Source organism: Copadichromis virginalis, linkage group LG13, assembly GCF_057382275.1.
Source record: "Copadichromis virginalis isolate Kocher_CV1m ecotype Utaka linkage group LG13, C_Virginalis_male_GT1.1, whole genome shotgun sequence".
NCBI classification, from domain to species: domain Eukaryota; kingdom Metazoa; phylum Chordata; class Actinopteri; order Cichliformes; family Cichlidae; genus Copadichromis; species Copadichromis virginalis.
In genome coordinates, this window is record NC_140630.1 from 19,676,253 (window position 1) to 19,699,454 (window position 23,202).

General features: G+C 40.8%; 2 protein-coding genes across 6 annotated transcripts in view; both read left to right on the forward strand.

The window, feature by feature from the left end:
• The window catches only part of mcph1 (microcephalin 1), a 37,787-nt gene extending 28,358 nt beyond the window's left edge, over nucleotides 1-9,429 (forward strand). For 3 of the 5 annotated variants that reach the window (XM_085477881.1, XM_085477877.1, XM_085477875.1), the window contains 2 exons: nucleotides 8,633-8,870; nucleotides 8,965-9,429. In XM_085477881.1, coding sequence (XP_085334007.1) covers nucleotides 8,633-8,870; nucleotides 8,965-9,017 — 291 coding nt within the window. In that variant the 3' untranslated portion in view covers nucleotides 9,018-9,429. Of the gene's footprint in view, nucleotides 1-4,964; nucleotides 5,372-8,632; nucleotides 8,871-8,964 lie in introns of those variants that run through there. The other 2 variants (XM_085477876.1, XM_085477878.1) reach the window with 2 other exon arrangements.
• Nucleotides 9,430-11,336: 1,907 nt separating this feature from the next.
• Nucleotides 11,337-22,969, forward strand: agpat5 (1-acylglycerol-3-phosphate O-acyltransferase 5 (lysophosphatidic acid acyltransferase, epsilon)). Its single transcript, XM_085477882.1, has 8 exons — nucleotides 11,337-12,173; nucleotides 12,774-12,843; nucleotides 12,928-13,043; nucleotides 14,318-14,407; nucleotides 15,367-15,457; nucleotides 16,335-16,496; nucleotides 19,533-19,656; nucleotides 21,019-22,969. The coding sequence occupies exons 1-8, from the start codon at nucleotides 11,955-11,957 to the stop codon at nucleotides 21,242-21,244; spliced, it is 1,098 nt and encodes a 365-aa protein (XP_085334008.1). The 5' UTR covers nucleotides 11,337-11,954; the 3' UTR covers nucleotides 21,245-22,969.
• The last annotated feature ends 233 nt before the right edge of the window (nucleotides 22,970-23,202 follow it).

Below are 23,202 nucleotides of genomic sequence, written 5' to 3' on the forward strand. Positions count from 1 at the left end.
GATGCTTTTACCCTTGAAGACCAAAAAAGTCACAGGAAAGCTCATTGTTTTTTCCTTCTTACAAAAAAGAATCCATTTTTACAAAGCAGGTTTTTCTGTTAGGTTGGGAGTTTTAATCTCAGCAAGTTGTGGGTGTTTTCTGTAGCCTAGCCCATTGTTGTTTACACAAGCCCAAAATAGCCCAACAAAACATGGTCCCACACTCTTACACACAGCAAAGTGCAATTTTTTTTAATTTATTTATTTATTCTCATTTATTTATTTTACAGACTGAATGTTTTTGAAGCCTTCTAAAAGGTGTTGTGATTTTCCAGGATGTTCTGATAGTAATTAGGAGTAATGGAATATTTCCAGAAACTGTGGTGAACAACACGCCTAAAATGCATGCATTAGCGATTTGTTTTTCTGTGGCTTAAATAATGTTTTGCAGCAGAGAGCAAAACATTATTGTGAAAACTAATGGTTACGTTTGATAGAAAATTAGGGAACTGGCTTCCAGCAGCATGTAATGATACAAGCACGTGCATCCATTTATTTTTATAATAACTATTCTGCAACACACAGAGTGCATACTGTGGGGTCTTTTTGTCCAATTGGAGCACTATCTTGACATGACAAAGTTGTTGTAGTCAGTAAAAAAAAATGAAGGGCTCTGTGACATCAGAAAACTAACCACCTGTGTGATGTGTAGTCTAATCACATTTTAGTGGCACCTAGAGGGGTCTTCTCGATGTCAAAATGACAAAAAACTGAATCGGACTAAACTTACAACACACGAACATGCACAATTTTAATGTTTTATATAACACACTGGACTCAAAGTGCAGGCTGAAAAAACAAGGTAAACTAGTTCAGTAACTCAGAACCTCCTTTAGCTGCAGCAGCCTCCATCAAATGTTTCCTGCACCACAAGTAGGAGGAATGTTGAACCATCACTCCTACAAGACTGTTTTAGGTCATCATTATTTCTGGGATGATTTGCTTGAACATTTAATTTCACTGAGTTGCTCATTCGACAACATCTCAGTTCAGTTTTCCTAAACACTGCTTCTCATTGTTTTCAACCTCTGGGTCATTTTCTCATTGCACCATCCAGCCTCTACAAAGCAGCAGGTCATGTAGCTCTCCCCTTACATTTTCTTGTGAAAACTTGTGGAGCGATGAATACATTGGTCTTTCAAAATGCTTTTGTAGATGTTTGCCATCGTTGAGCATCACTGTAATGCTTCTCATATGGTTTTGTCAAAGATGTTGCAATTGAGGCATGGTGCATACCAGCCAATATTTCTTGAGAAGAGCAGATTGATAATTGTAGATTTACATGAATAGTACAGCTGTTAAATATTTATTTGTGTCACGGGCTGCGACGGCAGACCGTGGAGTTGTAGAGAAAGTAGGGCCCAAACGCGAGACTCAAGTGAAGGACAGTGGATTTATTTATGGCGAGTGGACAGAAACGACAACTATATACAATTCAAGCACTGTGACTCCTGTGGCGATTCCTCCAAGAATCCCACACAGTGCACGTGTCCATAGCAGTTGTTACGTTTCGGTGTGTCAGTGTTTTGTTTTTGCATGACTTATGTATTTCCTGCTTTACTTTGAAAGTCTGTGTTATCTTAGTGTGTTCAGTTTACATTTTCCCTGTCTCGTCAGTTCTAATTTGCCCCAGCTGTGTTTCCCTCCTGTGGTCCATTTCCTGATTGCTCCCTCTATGTATTTAAACCCTGTGTTTCAGTGTGTCATGGTCGCGATCTCCCCCGTGTTGTAAATAGTTTGGTGTTTTGTTGTAAATAAATAGTCTGTTGTAAATAGTTGTGAATGGGTTGGTTAATAATTTCGTCATGGGATATTTTCGTTTTGGGATTTTGGTGGAGAGCCTTCGTGGTTTTATTTTCCTTATCTTTGTTTTTCTACGTTGCACCCCGGTTGCCTAGGCCGGGGTGTAACATATGGGGGCTCGTCCGGGATCGCTGAGGGGTCCGGGGACCGCTTCAGCCGTCCGCCGTCGCTGGAGGGTCCGAGGGAGGGACCGCTTCAGTCGTCTGTCTTCGCTGGAGGGTCCGAGGGCCGGTCCAGCCTTCATCCGCCTTCGCTGGAGGGTCCGAGGGACCGCCCCAGCCTTCGTCGTCTGCTGGAGGGTCCGAGGGACCGCTCCAGCCTTCATCCGCCTTCGCTGGAGGATCCGAGGGACCGCTCCAGCCTTCTGCAGCTGGTGGGCTGCGTGTCCGTGTGTGCAGCTGGTGGGCTGCGTGTCCGTGTGTGCAGCTAGTGAGCTGCTCATCCGCCTTCGCTGGAGCGTCCGAGGGACCGCTCCAGCCTTCATCCGCCTCTGCTGGAGGGTCCGGGGGACCGCACCAGCCTTCGTCGTCTGCTGGAGGGTCCGTGGGACCGCTCCAGCCTCCATCAGCTTCGTCTGCCTTCATCCGCCTTCGCTGGGGGGAGGGTCCGTGGGACCGCCCCAGCCTTTGTCGTCGCTGGAGGGTCCGTGGGACCGCTCCAGCCTTCATCCGCCTTCGCTGGAGGGTCAGTGGGACCGCTCCAGCCTCCATCAGCTTCGTCTGCCTTCGTTTCAGCCTTCGTTTGTCTGAATCAAACTTTTCACTTGGGGTTACATGTTTGATTTTTGGGTAGGGGGAAATGTTACGTTTCGGTGTGTCAGTGTTTTGTTTTTGCATGACTTATGTATTTCCTGCTTTACTTTGAAAGTCTGTGTTATCTTAGTGTGTTCAGTTTACATTTTCCCTGTCTCGTCAGTTCTAATTTGCCCCAGCTGTGTTTCCCTCCTGTGGTCCATTTCCTGATTGCTCCCTCTATGTATTTAAACCCTGTGTTTCAGTGTGTCATGGTCGCGATCTCCCCCGTGTTGTAAATAGTTTGGTGTTTTGTTGTAAATAAATAGTCTGTTGTAAATAGTTGTGAATGGGTTGGTTAATAATTTCGTCATGGGATATTTTCGTTTTGGGATTTTGGTGGAGAGCCTTCGTGGTTTTATTTTTCCTTATCTTTATTTTTCTACGTTGCACCCCGGTTGCCTAGGCCGGGGTGTAACACAGTGAAAAGGTGACAACTCCAAAAACCCGATTCCACTCTGATTTCCCCTCGTGACGACGTTCCTGACTCCCGACTCCTGGTGACACAAAAACACACACAGCTCAGCAGGCAGCCTTTAGTAGCGAAGCCGATCACAACACACTAATCTACGGAGGTACTTAACAGGTTCGACTTAGTATAATCCCGCGCTGACTGGGGCTCCGCCACCTTCTTAAATAAGGCGCCCCTCATGAAGCCATCAGCTGCAGCTGGTGAGGGCTAATGGGCGGCAGGTGCGGCAGTCCCCAGTGCGGGAACACTTCCGGATCGCAGTCCCCTCAGCGACCCCAAAACATCCGGGAGCACCCAGGGAGAAAGGACAAAAAGGGAGAGAAAACCACCATAACATATGGAAAAACATATACAAGAAATACATGAGCTCTGGGTCATCAGACCCAGACCATGACAATTTGATCCAGTTTGATTTGTTTAGATGACGTTCAGACCACATTTATGAGCACTCGACGTTCACAAACCTTTTCATGGGACAGTACAAATACCAAAACAGAATTGTAGGAAGTAGCCTGATGTAATAGTTATGGTATAAAGGAAATGTTACACATTTTAAGCACATTACCAAAGAGGAAGGACATGCAGTCATTGCAAAAATATTGACTTTTTCAGGTGTTCAGGCTGAATCACCCACGCAGTAGATTGATCTGCATCACTTTCAGTATTTCAGTTTATTTTACCGTCATTGAAAACTAAGGGAAGGGCAGGAACATCAACAGTGATTCAGTTAAACATACATCCAGTCCAGGGACCATTCATTAATTGAATTTATTACTGCTCCATTTATACAGCTTCCTTATGCTGTTAACATATGTAAAGTCTGCTGAGCTGTCGAGAACACAAAGTGTTTGATTATACAAGGATGCTAATTTATTCATCCTGGTTACAGCGCTGCTCATGCTGTCTGTTTGCCTCCACTGCCCTCTCTGGATTCTCACTTTACAAAAAAAAAATGTAAAATTTGAATAAATAAAAGGTAATAAAATGCAGCTCATCCATTGTGTTACAATTTTGTACATTTTTGGCATCAGTACCATTTTGTTGGGGTGAAAAAGGTTCTTGCTTCCACAGCCCAAATGCATGCTTATTAGTTTGAACGTGTTTGAATGTGAGCTATATAAAACAATTCAAGTCCATAGAATAAAGTGTTGTATGAATATATGTGAAAAAGGGGGGATCTGGTTAGTCGTAGCTTACTGTAGAAACTCCTCATCATTGTCTGCTTTGTTTCACTGGAGTCAGAAGCACAAATCAAAAACCTTACCTGATTTAACTTGACCTTATTTCCCCTTCAAGGTTGCCTCCTGCACCTCTAGACAGCACAGCTTCTCTTTATGTCAGACTCAATTCACGGGACTTTATCAACTTCCCAAAAATGAAAGTCAAGGATTATCTTTTAATACACTGGAACAGATCCAACGTGCATCACAAACGCACAAATTCAGGGGGGCAGAACAAAAGTTCTAGGCATTAATATAAAAACAACAACCACACCAATAGAGGATCTCGACGTGTCGGAGAACCAGACCTAGAAAGTGAGATTGGCTAAATTTAAAAAAGATTTTGGACTTTCATGGGTTACGTTTATTGATTACATTTCATATGCGATTGCGCTGTTTATCAATTAACTCAAGCATTTTTTTCCACATTATGTTAAATTAAAAAAAGGTTTTAGCATATATGCTGATACTGATGCAGTGGCCTTTAGCTCGTCTCTACCCTTAAAAATTGGTATTAATGTTCGACATTAATAAGATACAAACAGAATTGTGAGTTATGATAAATCTATCTGCAACTACTTTGAGGGTAGATGGTCTCTGTTTCTCGTTTGTGTCACACTTTTCACTGTTTCTCTACAGCTCCGACAACAGCTGGACAGTGTTTGTAGAGAAGTCTGTCACTTCCACGCAACCTCACCAATATTCTAGAGACCAGAGCAATAACAAGGATGTTTTTGCCCACAGTATGGGGAATACACATTTTCCTTCATGACCAATGATCATGGACCAATCTAAGCCTTTGACTGGGGACTTATTTGCTTATTTGCTCCTACATTGTCACCGTGATTGTCATTCGTCATAAATGGCAGGCGAAATAATTGATAGACAAACTTCTTCTTGTATGTGTGCTTCTGTTTTTCCTCCCATATTATAGCTCAGATAAAGTCTTTTAATCTTTAATGAGGGTTAAATTTAATGTGATGCTATTTCCTGAACTCTTTCCTCAACAGTGTCTGATTTTGTGAATAAAGACTTAAAGCCTTGAAGTCTGTTTTTTGCATGTATTTGACTTGGTATAGAGCCGTTTGCCCCTTCAGTTTATCAGCTGAACACTGCTGCGTACTGTACAGAACTGTCGTGAGAATTTAGAGCATCAGTTACCAAACTTGAAAAGAAAGACCCTCCAAGAAAATCACAGCTTCAGTCAGGCAAAGAGCTTCAAATAAGTCTGAGAACAAGGTGAGCTTAAAAAAATGAAACAAGGCACAGAGGTTGGGATTGTAGTTCAACTTGTTCTTACCTGAGTTTATGTGATTCTAATCCGATTAGAGTTACTTGGATGTATCAGAGTTTGATCAGAATTTATCAATTTTCTACTGCAATAAACTGTATTTGAGTGAGGTTTAGCATTTAGCTGTGGGTTGCAAATGTCTGCTGTTGCTGTCTAAATTGGTCTCATATGCTGCAGTGATTGTGCGTTGGTTTAGGCCGTGAGGGTGTGTGCCTCCCAGCCAAACTGCTGCTTTATCTCCAGCAGCCACCTTCAGGCTATTTTCAGTACTTCAGTGCTGAAACTGGCTTGAAGGAATCAGATTTGTGATTCTGATGAATGCAAATTAGATTTTTGAGGCGGCAGCACACATTAGTATCATGTAAAAGCGGTTTCAGGGAAGAGTGCTCTATTTGCCTCTTTTAGTGCCGTGTAGGTTGACAGCACTGATCTTTAAAAGGGAGAGAATTGTTTTCATGTTTATCAGAGAAAGAAAAGCTGTGACTCATATTTATCAAGTTTCCATTTGAAATCTTGGTAGAACTACAAGGGACAAAGGTTTCCTGAAAATCTGAACACAATGAATTCTGGGAAGTGTGCCAAAAAACCTAACAATGTTTGATGGATTAGTGAGCAGTCATCGGGAGATTAAATTGACTCATAATTCCTTGTAAAGTCACACAATATGAGTTCATGATTATTCTGTGTTTGTCTCTGCTTGGCCACCGTGGAGCGATTGTGGTGGTGTTTTTGCTTGTGTCCCCTTTTCATGACTGTGTGGGCATGTACAGTTTATACTGTACTAAACCGACAGCTCACTTCCTCACAGACCTTTTTTCCCCCGCAGATGGCATTTTGACACGTCACAGTCGATAAATCTCAGGACTAAATAATGAAAAGAATTAAGAATAAATTGCTTCTTCCTCAGGGCCCTGAAACTGTGCATGATGGCTCATTCTTAATCTGTCATTAACTGTTGTGAGACTGGAATATAATTAATCCATGGTTAATGGTGCTAGTAGCACCTGCATGTTTACTGCTATCACAGGGCAAAATGATGTGAACATGCTTGTGCTTATTAATCCAGTTTGGTAAAGTCATATAATCCCCATTAGAGCTCATAGACTTCATCCACACCGCTGTTATAACACGAAACAATAGGTAAACACGGGTGTTGCTAATGACGTTAATGAGAGTCCTGTTTTCATTTAGAACTGAGCCCAATAACTAATAAAAGATATATCAAATATCAAATTAGTAGCACCTGATGTTAACCACTATTTCATGTAAGAGAGATTTAACAGGCAGAGTGATGACACATCTTTTAAGTTAACAATGAGTTTTTCTGCAAAGGAATCTCTGTCATTATGTATAGTTGTGATGAATGAGATGTTAAAAGTGGAAAACATTTGATGTGGCAGGTTCAGTGCCTTTAATTTAGCTTTTAGACATTTTGAGTAATGCTCTTTGCTCTGTCAGAAGTTGGATTACAAAAAAACTGTCATTACTATGCTAATTAATTCCTGGAGTCTCTTTATTTGAGTCAGCATCAAGAAACAGACAACAAAGTCTGCCACACATGCAGAGCTGTAACTTTTACACTTCTGTTTTTGTGCAAAACATTTTAATGAACTCTGGATTTGCTGTTAAAGAGCCAGAATAGCTTCTAAGTCTTGTTTCCAGCTTTTGTGCTGAGGTATGCCAATAAGCTGCTGGCACTAACTTCATATACTCACTGGCACGTCATAGGTTACGTCTTACTATTAATGAGTTGGAAGACCTTTTGCCTTCAGAATTGCGTTAATACTTCATGGCACCAATTCAACAAGGTGTTGGAAACATTCCTCAGGGATTTTGGTCCATATTAACTCGATAGCATCACATCACTTGCTGCAGATTTCTCAGCAGCACATCCATGATGCAAATCTCCCACTGCTCCACATCCCAAAGGTGTCCTGTTGGACTGAGATCTGGTGATCTCCCTGTCATGTTCAAGTAAGCAGTTTGAGATGATTTGAACTTTGTGACATGCTGCTATATCCTGCCAGAAGCAGTTATCAGAGGATAGGTACACAGTGATCGTAAAGGGACGGGCATGGTCAGCAACAACGCTTGGGTAGGCTGTGGCCTTTAAATAATACTCACTTCATACTAAGGGGGCCAGAATGGGTAAAGATAATATTCAGTTCAGGACAGGTCATTTCGGAAACAGGCTCAGGGAGGCGCAGCTCTCTACTGCTACTGTTTGGTGGAGAACATGCATTATGGAAATGAGAAGACAAATTTAATGACATGCAGCAGTAGTACATAAATACCTGGGGAGTGGACAGAGGTGAGTAGAGAACTCCTGCAGATCAGATGAGATTAGGCATGCTCACGGTGGTATGGCCGCAAGCATAAAATATTCCCCGCACATCGCAACAGACTGAACTGTTGATTCAAGGCAGATTCCGTGTTTTCATGATATTTATACTGAATTCTGCCCCTACCATCTGAATGTAGTCAAATAAATCCAAAACTCATTAAGCAAGTTTTTTTCCCCAATCATCTATTGTCCAATTTAGGTGAGCTTGTGTGTATTGTAGCCTCAGTTTCTTCTTCTTAGCTGATAGAAGTGTCACCTGGTGTAGTCTAATGCTGCCGTAGCTCATCTACTTCAAGTTCTGATATGTTTTGCGTTCAGTTATGCTAAAGCCCAAGTGAAGCAGTCTTGCCATTTGTTCTGGCGTGAACAAAGTATTTTCACAAAGAGAACTGCAACACACTGGATATTTTCTTTTTTTCACAACCTTTTCTATAAAGCCTAAATTTGGTTGCCTGCAAAAAATTCACCGTGCTGTCTTTAAAGTTGCTTTAATCACCTTTATTCCTTATTTGTGACGCTGAGATATAATTTTTTTATCTTGATCTTGAAGAGCTGCTCAGGTGTACGCAACTAAGTGGCTGGTATAAAGGTCTCAAGCTTATTTTCTGAAACAGGAAAACATAGTAAAAACAATGCACCCGTGCAGCATTTGAATGTCCATTTTCTTCACAGATCTGTCGTCTCCAGAGGCACCTGTCTGCTGGGGAGCACCAGCAGGACCTGTTCCAAGGTCAGCCTGCCATGTTTGTGTCTCAGCACTCGCAGCCGCCCACGCAGAGCCTGGTGGAGCTGATTGAGCTCTGTGGAGGGACAGTCTGCAAAACTGTGCGGCAGGCGGGAATCTGCATAGGGAAATACAGCGGCAGGAGGCCAGAGGGAAGCAGGATCCTGTCCGAGCAGTGGGTGTTGGGTGAGACATATTCTGTTCAGTTCTGTGATTTATCATGTCACTATAATAGCATGTCCCTATTAACTTTGTCTCGTTTTGTGTGGTTTTATTTCAGACAGTATCACACATCTGAAGCAGCTGTCATACGATAACTATGAGCTGGAGTGACCTCCACTGACTTTTCTTATTTTCTCTCTTTTTCCTGTTTTTCGGAGCATGAAGTGTAGTTTTAACAATTGAATGTGTGATGGTGTGCGATTGTATAGTTTACCTCATTTCTTCCATGCAGTATTCATCTTGGTCAGATTTCTTATCTTTTTTTGTGTTCATAGATTTTTTGTTAACCCTTTGGCACTGTTGAATAAGAAATAATCTCAGTTACTGTGAAACCCTAACTTATTTACTGTCCTGGGTTAAAGTAGCAAGCACTACTGTGTAAAAAGGAACAAAATAAGACAATGTGAGTTTAAAAATCCTTAATGAGCCAGTTTGACATTGTAATTAGAAAGTAAATTTTGTGTGATTATAAATTTTTTTGCAATATCTCTTTTGAATAAATACTTTATTTACAAAAAATTGATTTTGGACCTTGTTTCCTGAACTCCTGGATCAAAATGTACGATAAAAATAACTTCTTTTTCTTTGCTTCTTTGTCATCTTATGTATTATTGATTTGTTGTAGTGTAATGAAATGATTACTCCACGAGTGTAACAGCTTGGTCTTGGTCAAAACTCAGCAGTGAACTGAAGAAGTGTGATTGGAGTTTACTCAGCAGGGGCACTGGATGACAGATGACAAGCCTGATGTTTCACAGCTTGGACTCTGACACTTATCATCTTTCCACAGCAGACAGGGAAATAAACACTTTTACATAAATACAGGTGGATAAATGCAACTGTCACAATTTTTTAGAAACACAAACGTAATACAGGGAAGATGTTGCCATTTTAACTGATCACTTTTGGAGCTTCGTACCAAGCTCAGTAAACTAAAGAGCAGCGCCAAAGTCAGCATCATAAATTCTGACTCCATTTACATGTTAGGTTAGCAAATTTTATCATCATCTGCAGATGATGATTTAAAAAACAGAATATTCTAGAAAGGATTGTAAATACTTTTCAAATCCCAGAAAATGATCTGGGCTTTCAGTCTATTCTTAGTAAGCACCACATACCTGGCATACTATACCCACCTACCTAAATAACATTTTCTGTGTTTGTAATTGGCCTCATGTCCTCCTGTGTCTGAGTTTTTAGAATAACTCACTGGCTTTGTTAGGTACGCCTGTTCAGCCGCGTGTTATTACAAATGTAACTGGTCATCCAATCGCATAGCAGCAACCCAGTGTGTTTAGTTGTGTAGATGTGGTCAAGATGACCTGTGGATGTTCAAACCAAACAGAATGGGGAGCAAATGTGATTTGATCTGGGCTGATCTGAGTAATTGAAACTGCCTCTCTACTGGAGTTTCTCACACAACCCTCTGTGGGGTTTACAGAGCTTAGTCTGAAAAAGAAAATATTCACTTTAGTTCCCTAGCTAAAACACCTTGTTGAAACCAGAGTTGGCAAGTAAATGGCAAGACTGCTTCTAACTGATGGCAACAGTAACTCATTACAGCCAAGGTGTGCAGAAAAGCATCTCTGAAAGCACAAGACATTGAACCTTGAAGTAGAAGCAGCAGAAGACTGCATCCAGTGCCAGTCCTCTAAGCTAAGAATGGAAAACTGAGGCTACAATTCACATGGGCTCTACAAAATTGGACAATGGAAGATTGGAAAAACTTTGCCTAGTCTGATGAGTCACATTTTCAGCTGGTGGATCAGAATTCGGTGTAAACAACATGAAACCATGGATCTATCCTGCCATGTATCAACAGTTCAGGGTACAGAGTGTAATGGTGTGAGTGATATGTTTTTGGAAAACTTTTGGCCCTTGGTACCAATTGAGCATTATTTAAATCCGTCTCTTTATGACCACAGTGTTCCCATCTTCTGATGGCTCCTTCCAGCAGAATAATGTGTAGTGCTTTTGCATTTTTGGTGTATAGATAGAAAGAGAAAACCACTATGCCAGGCACTGGAGATGTCACCTGCATAAATCTGCCAATATTTACATCATCCGCCTCAGTGTTCCTATTAATGAATGTGCATCTTCCCTTTAAAATAAAATAAACAGAAAGCTCTGTTATATTTCCAACTATAAATATTACTATTACTATCTTTACTTTAAAAAAATAAGTACTAATGGCGTTAATATATTCACATATCATATTAAGCAATCTCCACGTGTGTCCTGAGACAACTTTTGACGCCACATGTTCTCAAACAAGAAAACGAAAATGAGGGGTTTTGCTGGAAAGAAAACCAAAAAACGCGGCATACGCCTTTAATGTTACAGCATATGGTTCTCGTGGTGCACTGTCGCTGATTGGCTGGCCCCTATTACGTCACGTGGCCAGTCGGTTTTACCCGGCGTCATTGCGTAGGGAGGCGTGTGTGACATTTGCGGTGCAAGAAGCTAGTTTGAGAACAGCTAACCGGGTAAAGATGAGGACCTAGAGAAGAAAGTAGGAAATATTTTTTCCGTTTAGCACCAGGGTCGAGTTTTGGCTTTGACTTGGTCATGGTTCCTCGATTAGAGAAGATATTTATGTCAAATGTAGCGTTTGGTAAAACTTCCTGTGTTGGCGAGCACGTTGAGTAGTTAAGCTAATGCCTTTTTTCCTGAACTTGTAGTAAACGTGCAGAGTTCAGGCTGAGGACGTGTTCCGGTTTGCTGTCCTGAGATGTCCGTACTAATATTTGATAACTGCAGCTTAAGTTTATGCATTGCTGTATGGCTTTAAGCGCTTGAGCCGACTTGACAAACTGCGTTTTTTTTTTTTGCACACAAGGTTAAAATTAGCTTTAGCCAACTAGCTCCTCATTCCCTTCTTGCTGCAGCTTTCTCACTTTTCCTCCGCTGACTAGTCGGGACAGGTGTGCTGAAATTGGGACAGGTGTGTTGTGGGATACCCAGGGTGCACTGCTACTTAATCACGGCGTGCGCTGACAGTCCACTTCAGGGATTTTCTGTCACTTCAGTGGAGCCAGAGGTGCAATCATGCTGCTCTCTTTGGTTGTGCACACATACTCGCTGCGGTACTGGTTTCCTGCTACGATTATGCTGGGGACAGCCCCGGCTTATCTGCTGTCATGGGGGGCTTGGCGCTTGCTGTCAACTATCTTACCATCGAGTTTGTACCACAAAATAGACGACCGGTTGTACTGCGTCTACCAGAGTATGGTCCTATTCTTCTTTGAAAACTACACAGGAGTTGAGGTGGGTGATCCTCCACTTTGTGTGTGGGTTATTTTACCTACTAATATCTAGTCTACGAATAGAAAAACAGACCGTCTTAAGATACAGCTGCCTCTGGGTGCATATGTCTGCAGGTTTTCAACTTACAGCGGATTAAAGTCTGTGGAGAATGTTGCACTTTTTCAGGTCTCTGTATCTGTTAGAACTGTTGGGGTAAATATATAACATTGTAAGAGTGTGTGTACGCATTCAGCCCAGTTAACCAGATGGACCAGACACATTGCAAGAAAGTCTGCATTCTTTGGCACTGCTGTTGCCACACCTAGAACAATAGGCGGTTTTCGTACGTTAAGGTGTGTTTACTGAAGGCACGTACAGTGGTGTAGCTGGCTGACCTTTGCCTTTGAAAATGATTAATCTCATAAATTCATTGCAGTATCCTCAAATGAAGGCTTCTTAAATGTGCTGTAGTGTTCGAGTAAATTCTTTAGGATTAATTGCAAAGACTCAAGTTTTAACATTTAATGAAACAATATAAATGTTAATTTTACAGTGATGTAAAATTACCTTTTTGCTGACACGTATACTGCCTTCAACCTGCTTTCTTTTCTTTTTCTGTAGATTGTTATTTATGGAGATATACCAAAGAACAAGGAGAATGTGGTTTACCTGTCAAATCATCAATGCACAGGTACTTAATTTGAATATCAAGCTTTATAAAATGTAGTCCAATGTAAAGCACTATTCAAATATCTAACCTTTTCTTTTGTTGTAGCTGACTGGATCATTGCTGACATGCTTGCCATCAGGCAGAGCGCTCTGGGTCATGTCAGATATGTCCTTAAAGATGGACTCAAGTGGCTGCCGCTATATGGATGGTATTTCTCTGAGGTAATGTATCTGTGTGAGTATGAGGAGGTCATTTTTAAGATTAAGAAGAGACCAGCTGCTTAATCTGGGGTGGCTGTAGTTCAGGAAGTAGACAGGAAGGTTGGTGGTTCCAGTCGCTGGCAAGATACTGCTAACCCCAAGTTGCTCTCTGATGCATCCATTGGAGTATGAATGTGTGTGAATGTTATATAAAAAGCACTTGAGTAGAAAAAAAGTGCTTGTATTAATGGGGCAAGGTGTGTACTGCGTTTTGAGAGCTCAGAGTATAAAAGCATTTACCAGCTTGGCACTGTGACTGATATTTACTGCATTATTATACAACATGAGTGCTCATGAGTTACACCAGTGCTGCAACGTTGGCATTCCATTTGAACTTAACCTGTAAAGTTTCGTCACTTCATCTTGGATCATTAAGACATCATGGTAGTTAACCTGACATATTTCGCCACAGTAACACATACACAGATGGATATAAGGGCTGGTTTGGGGCAAGGGAAAAAAAACAAAATGATTCTACCATGCTCGCCAGGTGTATGTATGTATGCATCAACATGTTTAAGTTGCATTTCTTCTCTGTAAGAGTGGAAGGGAGTTGTCTCTGAATGCGCTGCATTGTTTGCAGCCTCAGCTTGGAATTTACAGATCTCAGAATAAAAAAGGCTAACCCCAGTGTGGCCGGGTGATTACCACAAACACTCTTCTAACATGTGAGAACGCTGTCTAAAACAGGAAGAGTCTTTGACACAAGAATTTTTTGTTTTTGTTTGTGTGTGGTGACTGGTTTGTAGCAAAGCTTTCGTCTCATCTCTAAAGTCTCAATTTGTTGTTGATGAAAGCACACCTAAGCCAAGAGACCACACTTAGCATTGGGGTCACACCATCTGTAATAAACATAATAAACCAAACCCATCTCTAAACGCAGCCTTCATTTTGCACAATTGTGTTCCATAGCATTAAAAAAAATCTCTGCTATAAACATATGTAGTGCTTTTCTACTCAGTAGAGCACTTTAAGTCTCACTCACCCAATCACTTCTATTCATACACGCACTTTTTACCAAATGTTTTTTGTTTGTTTGTTTTGTAATACATCAACACTGTGATGTATGCATCAGGGACAACTCAGGGTTAACATCTTGCCCAAGGATACTCTGACACCGAGTAGAGCCGAGAAACGATCCACCAACCTTCTGATTAGTAGACCTGAACCACAGATTCTCTATTAATTAACTACTCTATTAATCTCATTTGGATTTTTTTTTCTCTTCTACCTAGCACGGGGGAATCTATGTGAAACGAAGCTCAAAGTTCAATGAAAAGGCGATGAGGAAGAAGCTCCTTGCTCAGACTCAGCGTGGAGCACCGGTAACTACACATCTTCAAGTATTTCCTGAATGTAAATCTTTTTTTGTCTTTTAAGTTGAAACAAAAGAGGCTTCAAGATTTAAATTGCACGTAATTATATTCTTAAAACGGAAAATCCAAAATGTTTTGTTCAAAGGTCATTTGAAGCCATTACCATTTCAACACATTAATTTTTTTTTAACCTCCTGGAATATTTATGAAAACAAGATAGTAATTGAAATTAAAGTTATAAATATTTCAGGATTTGTTTTGTTCTGTATCAGTAAAATGTTTTATTTTCTGCCGTGGGAAACAGGCAGCAGTTTTTACTCCATCTAAATGGATAACTGGATGTTTTTATGTGTTGAGATTCATTTGTTTTGTGTGTTTGCTGCGGTGCAAGGACTTGCTTTTAATCGCTTTTTTGGATTTGACTGTGGGGGATTAGTGTTGCCTGTGCGTATGTGTGTGTTGTAGCACAAGCCGTCATGGTTTCCAAAAGGCTCACTGTGAAAACTGTGTAACACAGTTCACTGCTGATAGTTCCTGTTCATGTAATCAATTGTTAATGGAACAAAAATTTGGAAACTGAGACAAGAAACGTACGATCATATTAATAAAGACACAGATTTTCACAAATGGTTCAGTTTGGCTGGAATCGGTAAATCCCACTTGGCTGCGGATGCCAGTAATTCACATTGGTTCAAACTGCTGCATAGTTTCATTTGGTGCAAATGTTGTCATAAAGGCATCTGCACAGGTTGGGCAACAGTAGATGAATCCGATACAGCCGGGGCCTGGGAAGCAGGGTTTGTTTTCAGGTTAGCTGGAATCTAAACTGGTATGAATCAAGATAACCCGATAAAATGTTTTCATTTTCTTTTAAGCCTAAACAATGTTGGGTTTACAGATTCCTTCTCAACAAATAGTACATTTGTTAGAAAACTGTCTTTGATTTCATGTGCTTTTTCTCCTCATAGATGTACCTCGTCATCTTCCCTGAAGGAACTCGGTATAATCCAGACCTCAAGAATGTTATCGCTGACAGTCAGGCTTTTGCTGCGAAAGAAGGTAGAGTCATAACAGCAGCCACTCACTGCTGTACTTGTGCATACTGATTCAGTTCAGCCCACTCAGTCAGTAAAACAGCTGACTTAAATTTAGTTCTGAGACCTTCTTTGACCACTAAAACATAACCTGCAAATAAAACTTTCTTGAGCGTTAACAAATGAGAAAAACTGTATAAAACTAGAAGCAGACCTGGATTCAGTAGGATTAAGGACTCAGAAAGCCATATAAATGCTCATGAATATAAAAGATTATATGGAACAGTAAACATATCAGGTAAAAACCTCACTAAATAAAAAGTATTGTAATACTGGTGCTGCGCTGAGAAGTAGCCACGTTCCACCAGCTTTGTTATTTTGGCACCACCATGAAGTGCAATGAACTGAAACAGTTCAGGGGCTTGTGCTGCTTTCTGCTCACAAACAGCCTCGATTCTGCAGAGATTAGGACTATCTCGGCCTCGGCACTGAATATCACCTTCCCCCATTAATCCAAATAAATCGCTCTGGAGCGCTGACATGTGCGCATGACATTATCTGTTATTAGTGTGGCATTAGTGAGCAGAGGACGGTGGCACACCAACCTAGGATCCACCAAGCTTTGCTGTGAATATCTCAAACAGCCACATTCACATTTGTTTTTCTTCATTTTGCGGGGGATTCTAGCCGTCACCTGTTTTACAGTAGAGCAGTGGAGCTGGCAGGAAATGAGAAGAGATGGGGAGATGGCGCACAACAAAGGTTCCCATGCACACTCGTGTATGAGGAGCCGTCTGCGTGGCTCATAAATCACTAAGACACCGGGACTGTAATATGTAAAACACTGGTTGCATGTGCTGATAAGAAACAAATTTATGACGGTTTTTACATATTTTTCACAGGGCTCACTGTCCTGAAGCACACTCTAACACCCAGAATGAAAGCAGCTCACGTAGCCATCGATACTATGAAGGGCCACCTGGATGCTGTGTATGACGTCACTGTGGCCTACGAGGGAACGCTGGACAGCTCCGGGCAGAGGAGATCTGCACCAGCGATGCCAGGTATGCAGGCATGTTGTTTTAGACACGAGTCGTGGGGGTTCTGTTGTTGGTGTTACAGCTGATTACGTGCACCTTTATTTCTGTAGACGGCAGCTGTTGTTGCACGAGATATGCTTTGGTTTGCCCGTAACAGCGACCTCAGTTTGCTTTCTTCTTAATCAGTGCATCCTTAAACACACACACACGGAGTATTATTAGTCCTTCAACATTGTAAACGACGCCACCGGTAATTAATCACACAGCAAACATCACCTATTAACAGTCACACCTTCCTGTAAACAACATGACTCGGTGTTTTGGAGCCTTTGATTATTCCGTGTTCCCAGTTGTTCAACAAGCGCTCTTTGAATGAATTAAAAAAACAAAAAAACATCCCGTTTCAGGAATAAACATCTGTGTGTTTCTAGAAAACAGAACAGAGAATAGAAAAGCATTCCTGTCCTCACGCACTTCCTGGCCTCATGTGGCGAAGGTGACGCTGGTGATTTCACAAGGAACTGGAAGGGACTCAAGGCTGCCAAAGCAAATGTTTCTTATCGGGGTGACTAAATTAGCATTCAGCATATTTCTGTAGTCCTTTAATAGCTGCAAATTGAGAGAAGACAAATTAGTGATTTACTGCACAATAGAAATTATAATATTTGCTGCTCCAATTCCTGCTTTACTTAACAAAAACAACAAACACATTCTTAATATTAAATGTAATGCATTTCAAATCAGAATGGCTTGTTGATTTGATTGCAGTCATTTCAGTGCCTCTGTGGGAGGCCTTTTGTTTTGATAGCTGTAAATAAGGGGTGGTTTTTGCATCGCTACAACAACATTAGCATGTGGTCCAGGACTTTTCCTTCGTAGTCACAAAAACATGGTTTAAAAAAATGGTAGCAGCCAAAATGTGGAGACTTAAAAATAACTTTATTAACTTATTGGTTACTTGGATTTGTTCATTGACTGTGAAGGAGGGGGGATAATGCTATTGCAAATAAAGTTTTATATCCCTTTTTTATTGAGTGTATTAAAAACAACAACACAAATCTTTAAACTGATTAAATTATAACTTAAGAACAAATGCTTGATTGTTACCGGTGATTACAAATTACGTTCTTATCTTCTGGAGTACTACTTGTATACGATTACACATATTTGCAATTTTTCTTTTGTACTTCACCGCAGCTTTTAAATCAGTTGATGTGATTGAAGTGCACATGTTCAGCTTTAAATGAAAGAGAATAAGAGAGAGAAATAATAAAATCCATGAAGTGTTTCTGAATTGTAGCAATTTTTATACGAAGTTCCCAATTTTTCATTGTCAAAATTAGTTTGACAATAGACTGACAAGCAGTTTCATGGCCAGATGAAGACCCGTCCCTTTTTTATGATAAATGAAGGAGACGTGACATCTGAAGGTCAGTTGGTATGTTGACTTAGTATTTTACAGCTTCTCACTGTGATTGTAAATAAGGGACCAAAGATGTATTGGTGCATGTGAGGGAGGCTGTTGTTAAGCTGTCAGGTTATCAGAGAGAAGTTTTAAGTGTCCAAATCAACAATCCGCCTGCTGCCTTTGCTAAAAAGAAGACTGGCCATTTCAGCAACATCAAAAGGCCTAAAAGACCACAGAAGACAGCTAAAGTGCACAGTGATGTTGAGAAAGACAACTTCACAACATCTAACCACACACAAAGTATACTCTCTCAAGGAGGCAGGAGTGTGATTGTCAAACACCTTGAATGCACGTGCAGAGGGGAGCGAACTCAGGAATGAGAAGGACAGATTACACTTTGCCAGAAAGCCTCTAAAAGCATCTGCACTGTTCTGCGATCATATTGGACCAAAGAAATAAACATGAACTTGTATCAATGAGAAAAGTATGGAGAGGGAAAGGTACAGCCCAGACCACCTGTCAAACATGGTGGCAGCAGTGTTGTGACATGGGAATCTGTGGTGGAGTCGGCTCATGCTGAAAGGTGCATGTTAAGAAGGTAAAATTGTAAAGACTATCCTTGTTTAAAATATTATGGTCCAACTTGTAACTGCACCGCTCATGGTAGCAATCGGTTTCTTTCAACTCGCGAGATCAAAGATTCCCTCTCTGTTTTTAATAAAGATATTTGGATCATAGCGAGTTGTTTGTCACTTCACAGCAGAGTTGTTTTCCCTTCCAGGTGGTTGTTTTTTAAAGGTTGTTTTGCAGCATTGTTCTGCTCAAACACACATGACATGCAGTCATTGAGACTGAGCTTTGATTTATGAAACGCTTTAAGAGTCTTTTAGCCTCTTGGTGCCAAACACGAGTGTCTGCAGCCAAGAAACCCAAAAACAGGATTTAACCCCCCGCAAGCACGAGGAGGAAATGCACCAACACTGCTTTGCACCTTAAGAATGACTCCGGCGTTTTTATTGTGCGTTACAGTAAAAATATTTTCGTGCCTTCAGCCGTCAACGAGTTGTCGACGCTCGTTAAACTGGCACACATTGTGTGCGAAGGTCAATTTAAATCCGGGCAGCCGCTGATGGAGGTGCTCTCTCCAGCAGTCTTTCGCTGCCGACTTCGATCAAGTTTCCTCTTTTGGCCTCAGTGCCACATTTCCTGATGATATTGCATGTTGTGGAAACAGGAACTTGAAGGTCTCTGGGGATAGACGAGCAGCCTTGAGCGTTCACACTTGGTTACGCTTTTATATATGACCTCCTCAGACGTGTGACTTTCTGTTTCTTTGCTTAAGTGCAGACTGACAGTTGGATTTTAACATATTGTATGAAGAAAAGTTGAAACTGAAACATTAAATCTATAATATTTGGAAAGATGTTTTGTCTTTTGTGTCATATGATGTAACACCAGTGACTGTTTTGGAATTGCCTTTAAGTGATTTCCTTCCTTTACTGGTCTTTACTGGGCAATTGCATCACAGCAGCTCCAGTCCATCACTGTCACCTCGTGTTGGTTTTTAAGTGCTTACTGTACGTGTCGTTGCACTGACAGGCTTTTCCTGTTTTTGATTGGTCTTTTTATGGATTTATTTTTCTCTTTGACAGAATTCCTCTGCAAAGAATGCCGCCGCATCCACATACACTTCGACCGTGTGGACATAAAAGAAATTCCCTCGGAGCCGGCGTTTTTCCGCAGATGGCTGCACGATCGCTTCGAAATCAAGGACCGGTGAGTGTGTGCGTACCTGTGTGTGAGAGCATGTACACGCACTTGTGTGTGGAGTAATTAATCATGTTGAAATTGCATGTCATCTAGTCAATATGTGAGCTGCGAGGTGTTTTTGCAAAACAACTTCTTTTGTGTGCCACTGCTCTGTTACAGAGAGATAAACCTTAACTTTGTGTTTCTGTAGTTAGAATAAATTAACACAGTACCAACTTAATATTCAACCAGTAAAATATAACAAAGGGTTTTGTTTCACAGGTTTCCAGCTGGAAAACATAATTATTTACTCTACATATCTCTTCTTTTTTTTTATACGATGCTAACTAATTAATTACTAATAAAACAATACCAGGTAGTCATTATGAAGTTAATAATTAATAAATCATTTATTTTAATAAGCTTTCTCATTTAGATAAAGATCGTTTGTTAATCAAGACCTGTGAACAAAATACATAAACGACAAATCGACCCGTAACAAAAACAGTTACACATGTTGGCAAACTGAGAAAAGCGTGTCTAAGGGTTGTTGTGACGGTGAAAGAACACAATGTGGTTTTGACTTTATGTAGTTGTGGACAACAAACTGTATATAAGAATTGCTTCTTGGCACACAGTTTAGTAAGTAAAAAAAAAAAGAAAAAAAGGCTGCTTCAGGCACACGTGTACAATTGGGTCAAATGTGGTCGCCGATTTGCTCGTTAATTAAATTGTCTTTACACTGACAGCTCGTCGCGGATAGCTTATTCGTTTTTTTGTGAGAAACACAGAAAAGTAAGGTTTTCTTTTGTGGCTTCTCTGGTGTGATTATGTGACATTACCTCTGAAGAAACCATTTGAATAATGGTTTTGTGACATTTCCATGTGGGCACAGACAGAGAAGGGTCTAGATCAGTGGTGTCAAATTCAATTTACGTCATGGTCTAAGTACACTTAAGTTTAAGTGGTCCAGATCAGCTCATTTCAGCTTCATAACCTGTAAAAAGAAATAAATGTCCCCTTTTTCTCTGCTTCAAAAAAAAAGTTGACCTGCACATTTTAATCCATGAGGTGTTTTAAGAAAGTCTTTTTTTTCTCTCTCTCTCTCTACGTGATGAAGAAATCAAGGTCAAAGGTGTAAAACTGCATATAAAAGTACTGGTAGCTCACTACCTGTATTGTAAATTCCACTGTAATAAACTTTAATTTTATTTACTGTTATACTAATGACAAGAAAACATTTGTTTTGGTATTCCTTTGTTGTAGTATAACAGACCATGTGTGATTTCTTAGTCTGTAAGAAAGATGTGAAAGTGACAAAAATAGTCTCAAATGTTTTTCTCTCCTCATCCTGATTTCATGAGACTTTTTTTTTCTTTCTTTTCAAAGGCTGCTGACCAATTTCTACGAGTCGCAGGATTCCGACAAATTATGCAAGTTCCCCGGTGAGGGCAAACCTTCTCCGCTGAATCTCTCGAAAACCCTGCCCTCCTTGGTCATCCTTGGGGGACTGACACTGCCAATGCTGCTGACAGAAAAGGGCAGGAAGCTGTACGTGAGAACCTGGGTGTGTGGGACGCTTCTGGGCTGGCTGTGGGTAAACATTTTTCCCTAACAAATCGAGGCCAGTCTGCCACGATGAGACGCACAAAAGACTCGAGACGGTGCCATTTTCCTGTATCGCGACACAATGTATGCTCCAGATGCAGAGCAGTATGTGATAAAAGGCTCAGAGATATTTTTGTTTGACTGTTTGACCGGAGACACTGAGAAATGTTAGCCTTTTGTGCTACTTGCTCCCTCCTCAACCTGAAATGACAAAACCTTTGTTAAAGTATTATATTCCCCAAAAGTTATTGAAATAGCTTCATACCTCTATTAAAATAACCCCTCCTTCCTTTCATCGGATTTAGCCAAATTAGTATCCTTGCATGCTGTTTTCTTCTTCTTTGGTCTTTGGCCAGTTTAGTTCTAATTATTTCTGAGAGCAAAGTGTGCCAAGCACTCTAAAAACACATGCAACGATCACGGTCGGCTGCTGTACTAAAGAGCACAGCCTGCTGCTGATTGATCATTTAAGTGCACTGATTTATTGGTATTGGTTGTAATGTTTGTCTTGTTTCATGCCAAGTCTCATATCAGGAAGAAATGCACTTTTCCCCCTCGTGTAAGGTGATGTTTGTTTTTGTTTTTTACATTGGTCGAACAACATGCAGTCCTCTACACGGGCCCATACGGGTGACACCAGCTACATTGTTTATTTTAAATATTCATCTTTTGTTTCCTCACTGTGAATGTAGCCGTAAGAACAAGTATATTTGTGGATCTGTGAAAGACTAGCCCCTCCCCCTTTTCTCTTTTCAGCTCAGCCTTTTTTGTCAAGAAACACTGTTGGAGCTCGCAGTGGAGGACTGTCAGTGAACTTGTTCCACTAATGTAAATCATTACTTCCACCTTTAAAATCGTCAGTCATTGCCAAAACCTGTTGCGTTTTGTTTTTCCACATCGTCCCACTGAGAGCGTCTCTGCGTGTTTTAAGTTGAGCAATACGTTGTCGGCGACGGCAAAGAGACTTTACGTGTTTGTTCCTCTGAGTTAATAAAAAAATCTGATTTTTTTCATAATTATTCATAACTTTTCTATATGCATTTGTTACGACCGTGTTAAGGTTCACGTCTGTCTACCTAACAAAAAGCTGACAAAGCCATGTTAACAGTATATCGCAGGTTTCCTGTGCACTCAAAGCCATTTGTATTTTAAACATCATTGTATCGTGAAATGCACTGTATGTCTGTTGTCGTTGTTTACCATGAAAGCGTTGCATTTTCCACACGTCACTTTACGTATTTACGACCTCCTGTAGCCTGATGTGTTTTATTTCCTTGTGTGGATGGTATAGTAATTTACATCTTGCTCTAATACCTCACTTGAATAATCCTTCCTTGTTTTTAAATGACCTTTGTCAGCCATTTTCTAGTCATTTTTATCCAGACGAGCTCTGACTGTAACTCATCAGGAAACTCTGTGTAGACAGTGTATTAAATGCCAACTGTTTTTGGAAATGCGTGCCTTCTCTTTGGAGGAGTCGGTCCTCGGCCGTCTCACAGAGCGCCACGGTGGCTCTATTTTCTTTCCGCCAGGTGACTGCACAGACGCTCTCTGCTGGAGCTGCTGCTCACTGCAGCATGCGGCAACACTGTCTACAGTTCATAGTGGCTTATTTTCCTCTAAGAATGCATTGATTTACACTTGAGGACTATTATTAAATGGTGAAACCTTTAATGCGTGTAAGTTATGGAAGTTGGGGGTGAGAATGAAATAAAGTGGTTTTCCTGGGCAAGTTGTCTCTTCTCTGTTGCTCTTACTGCTTTGATTATAAGTTTGATATCACATATATGTAGAAGATGCATACTGTTCTGCCTCTGTATTATGTATATACATTATGCTTTATTACTTCTCATGGTCAGGAACAATACTCGGGTGGGCTGTGGTGTTTAAACTGCCTTTCAAAGTTTTGTAGACAGCCTCTTCAGTCTTAGGACCTTTCACGGCCCTCCATACAAATGATTCTTC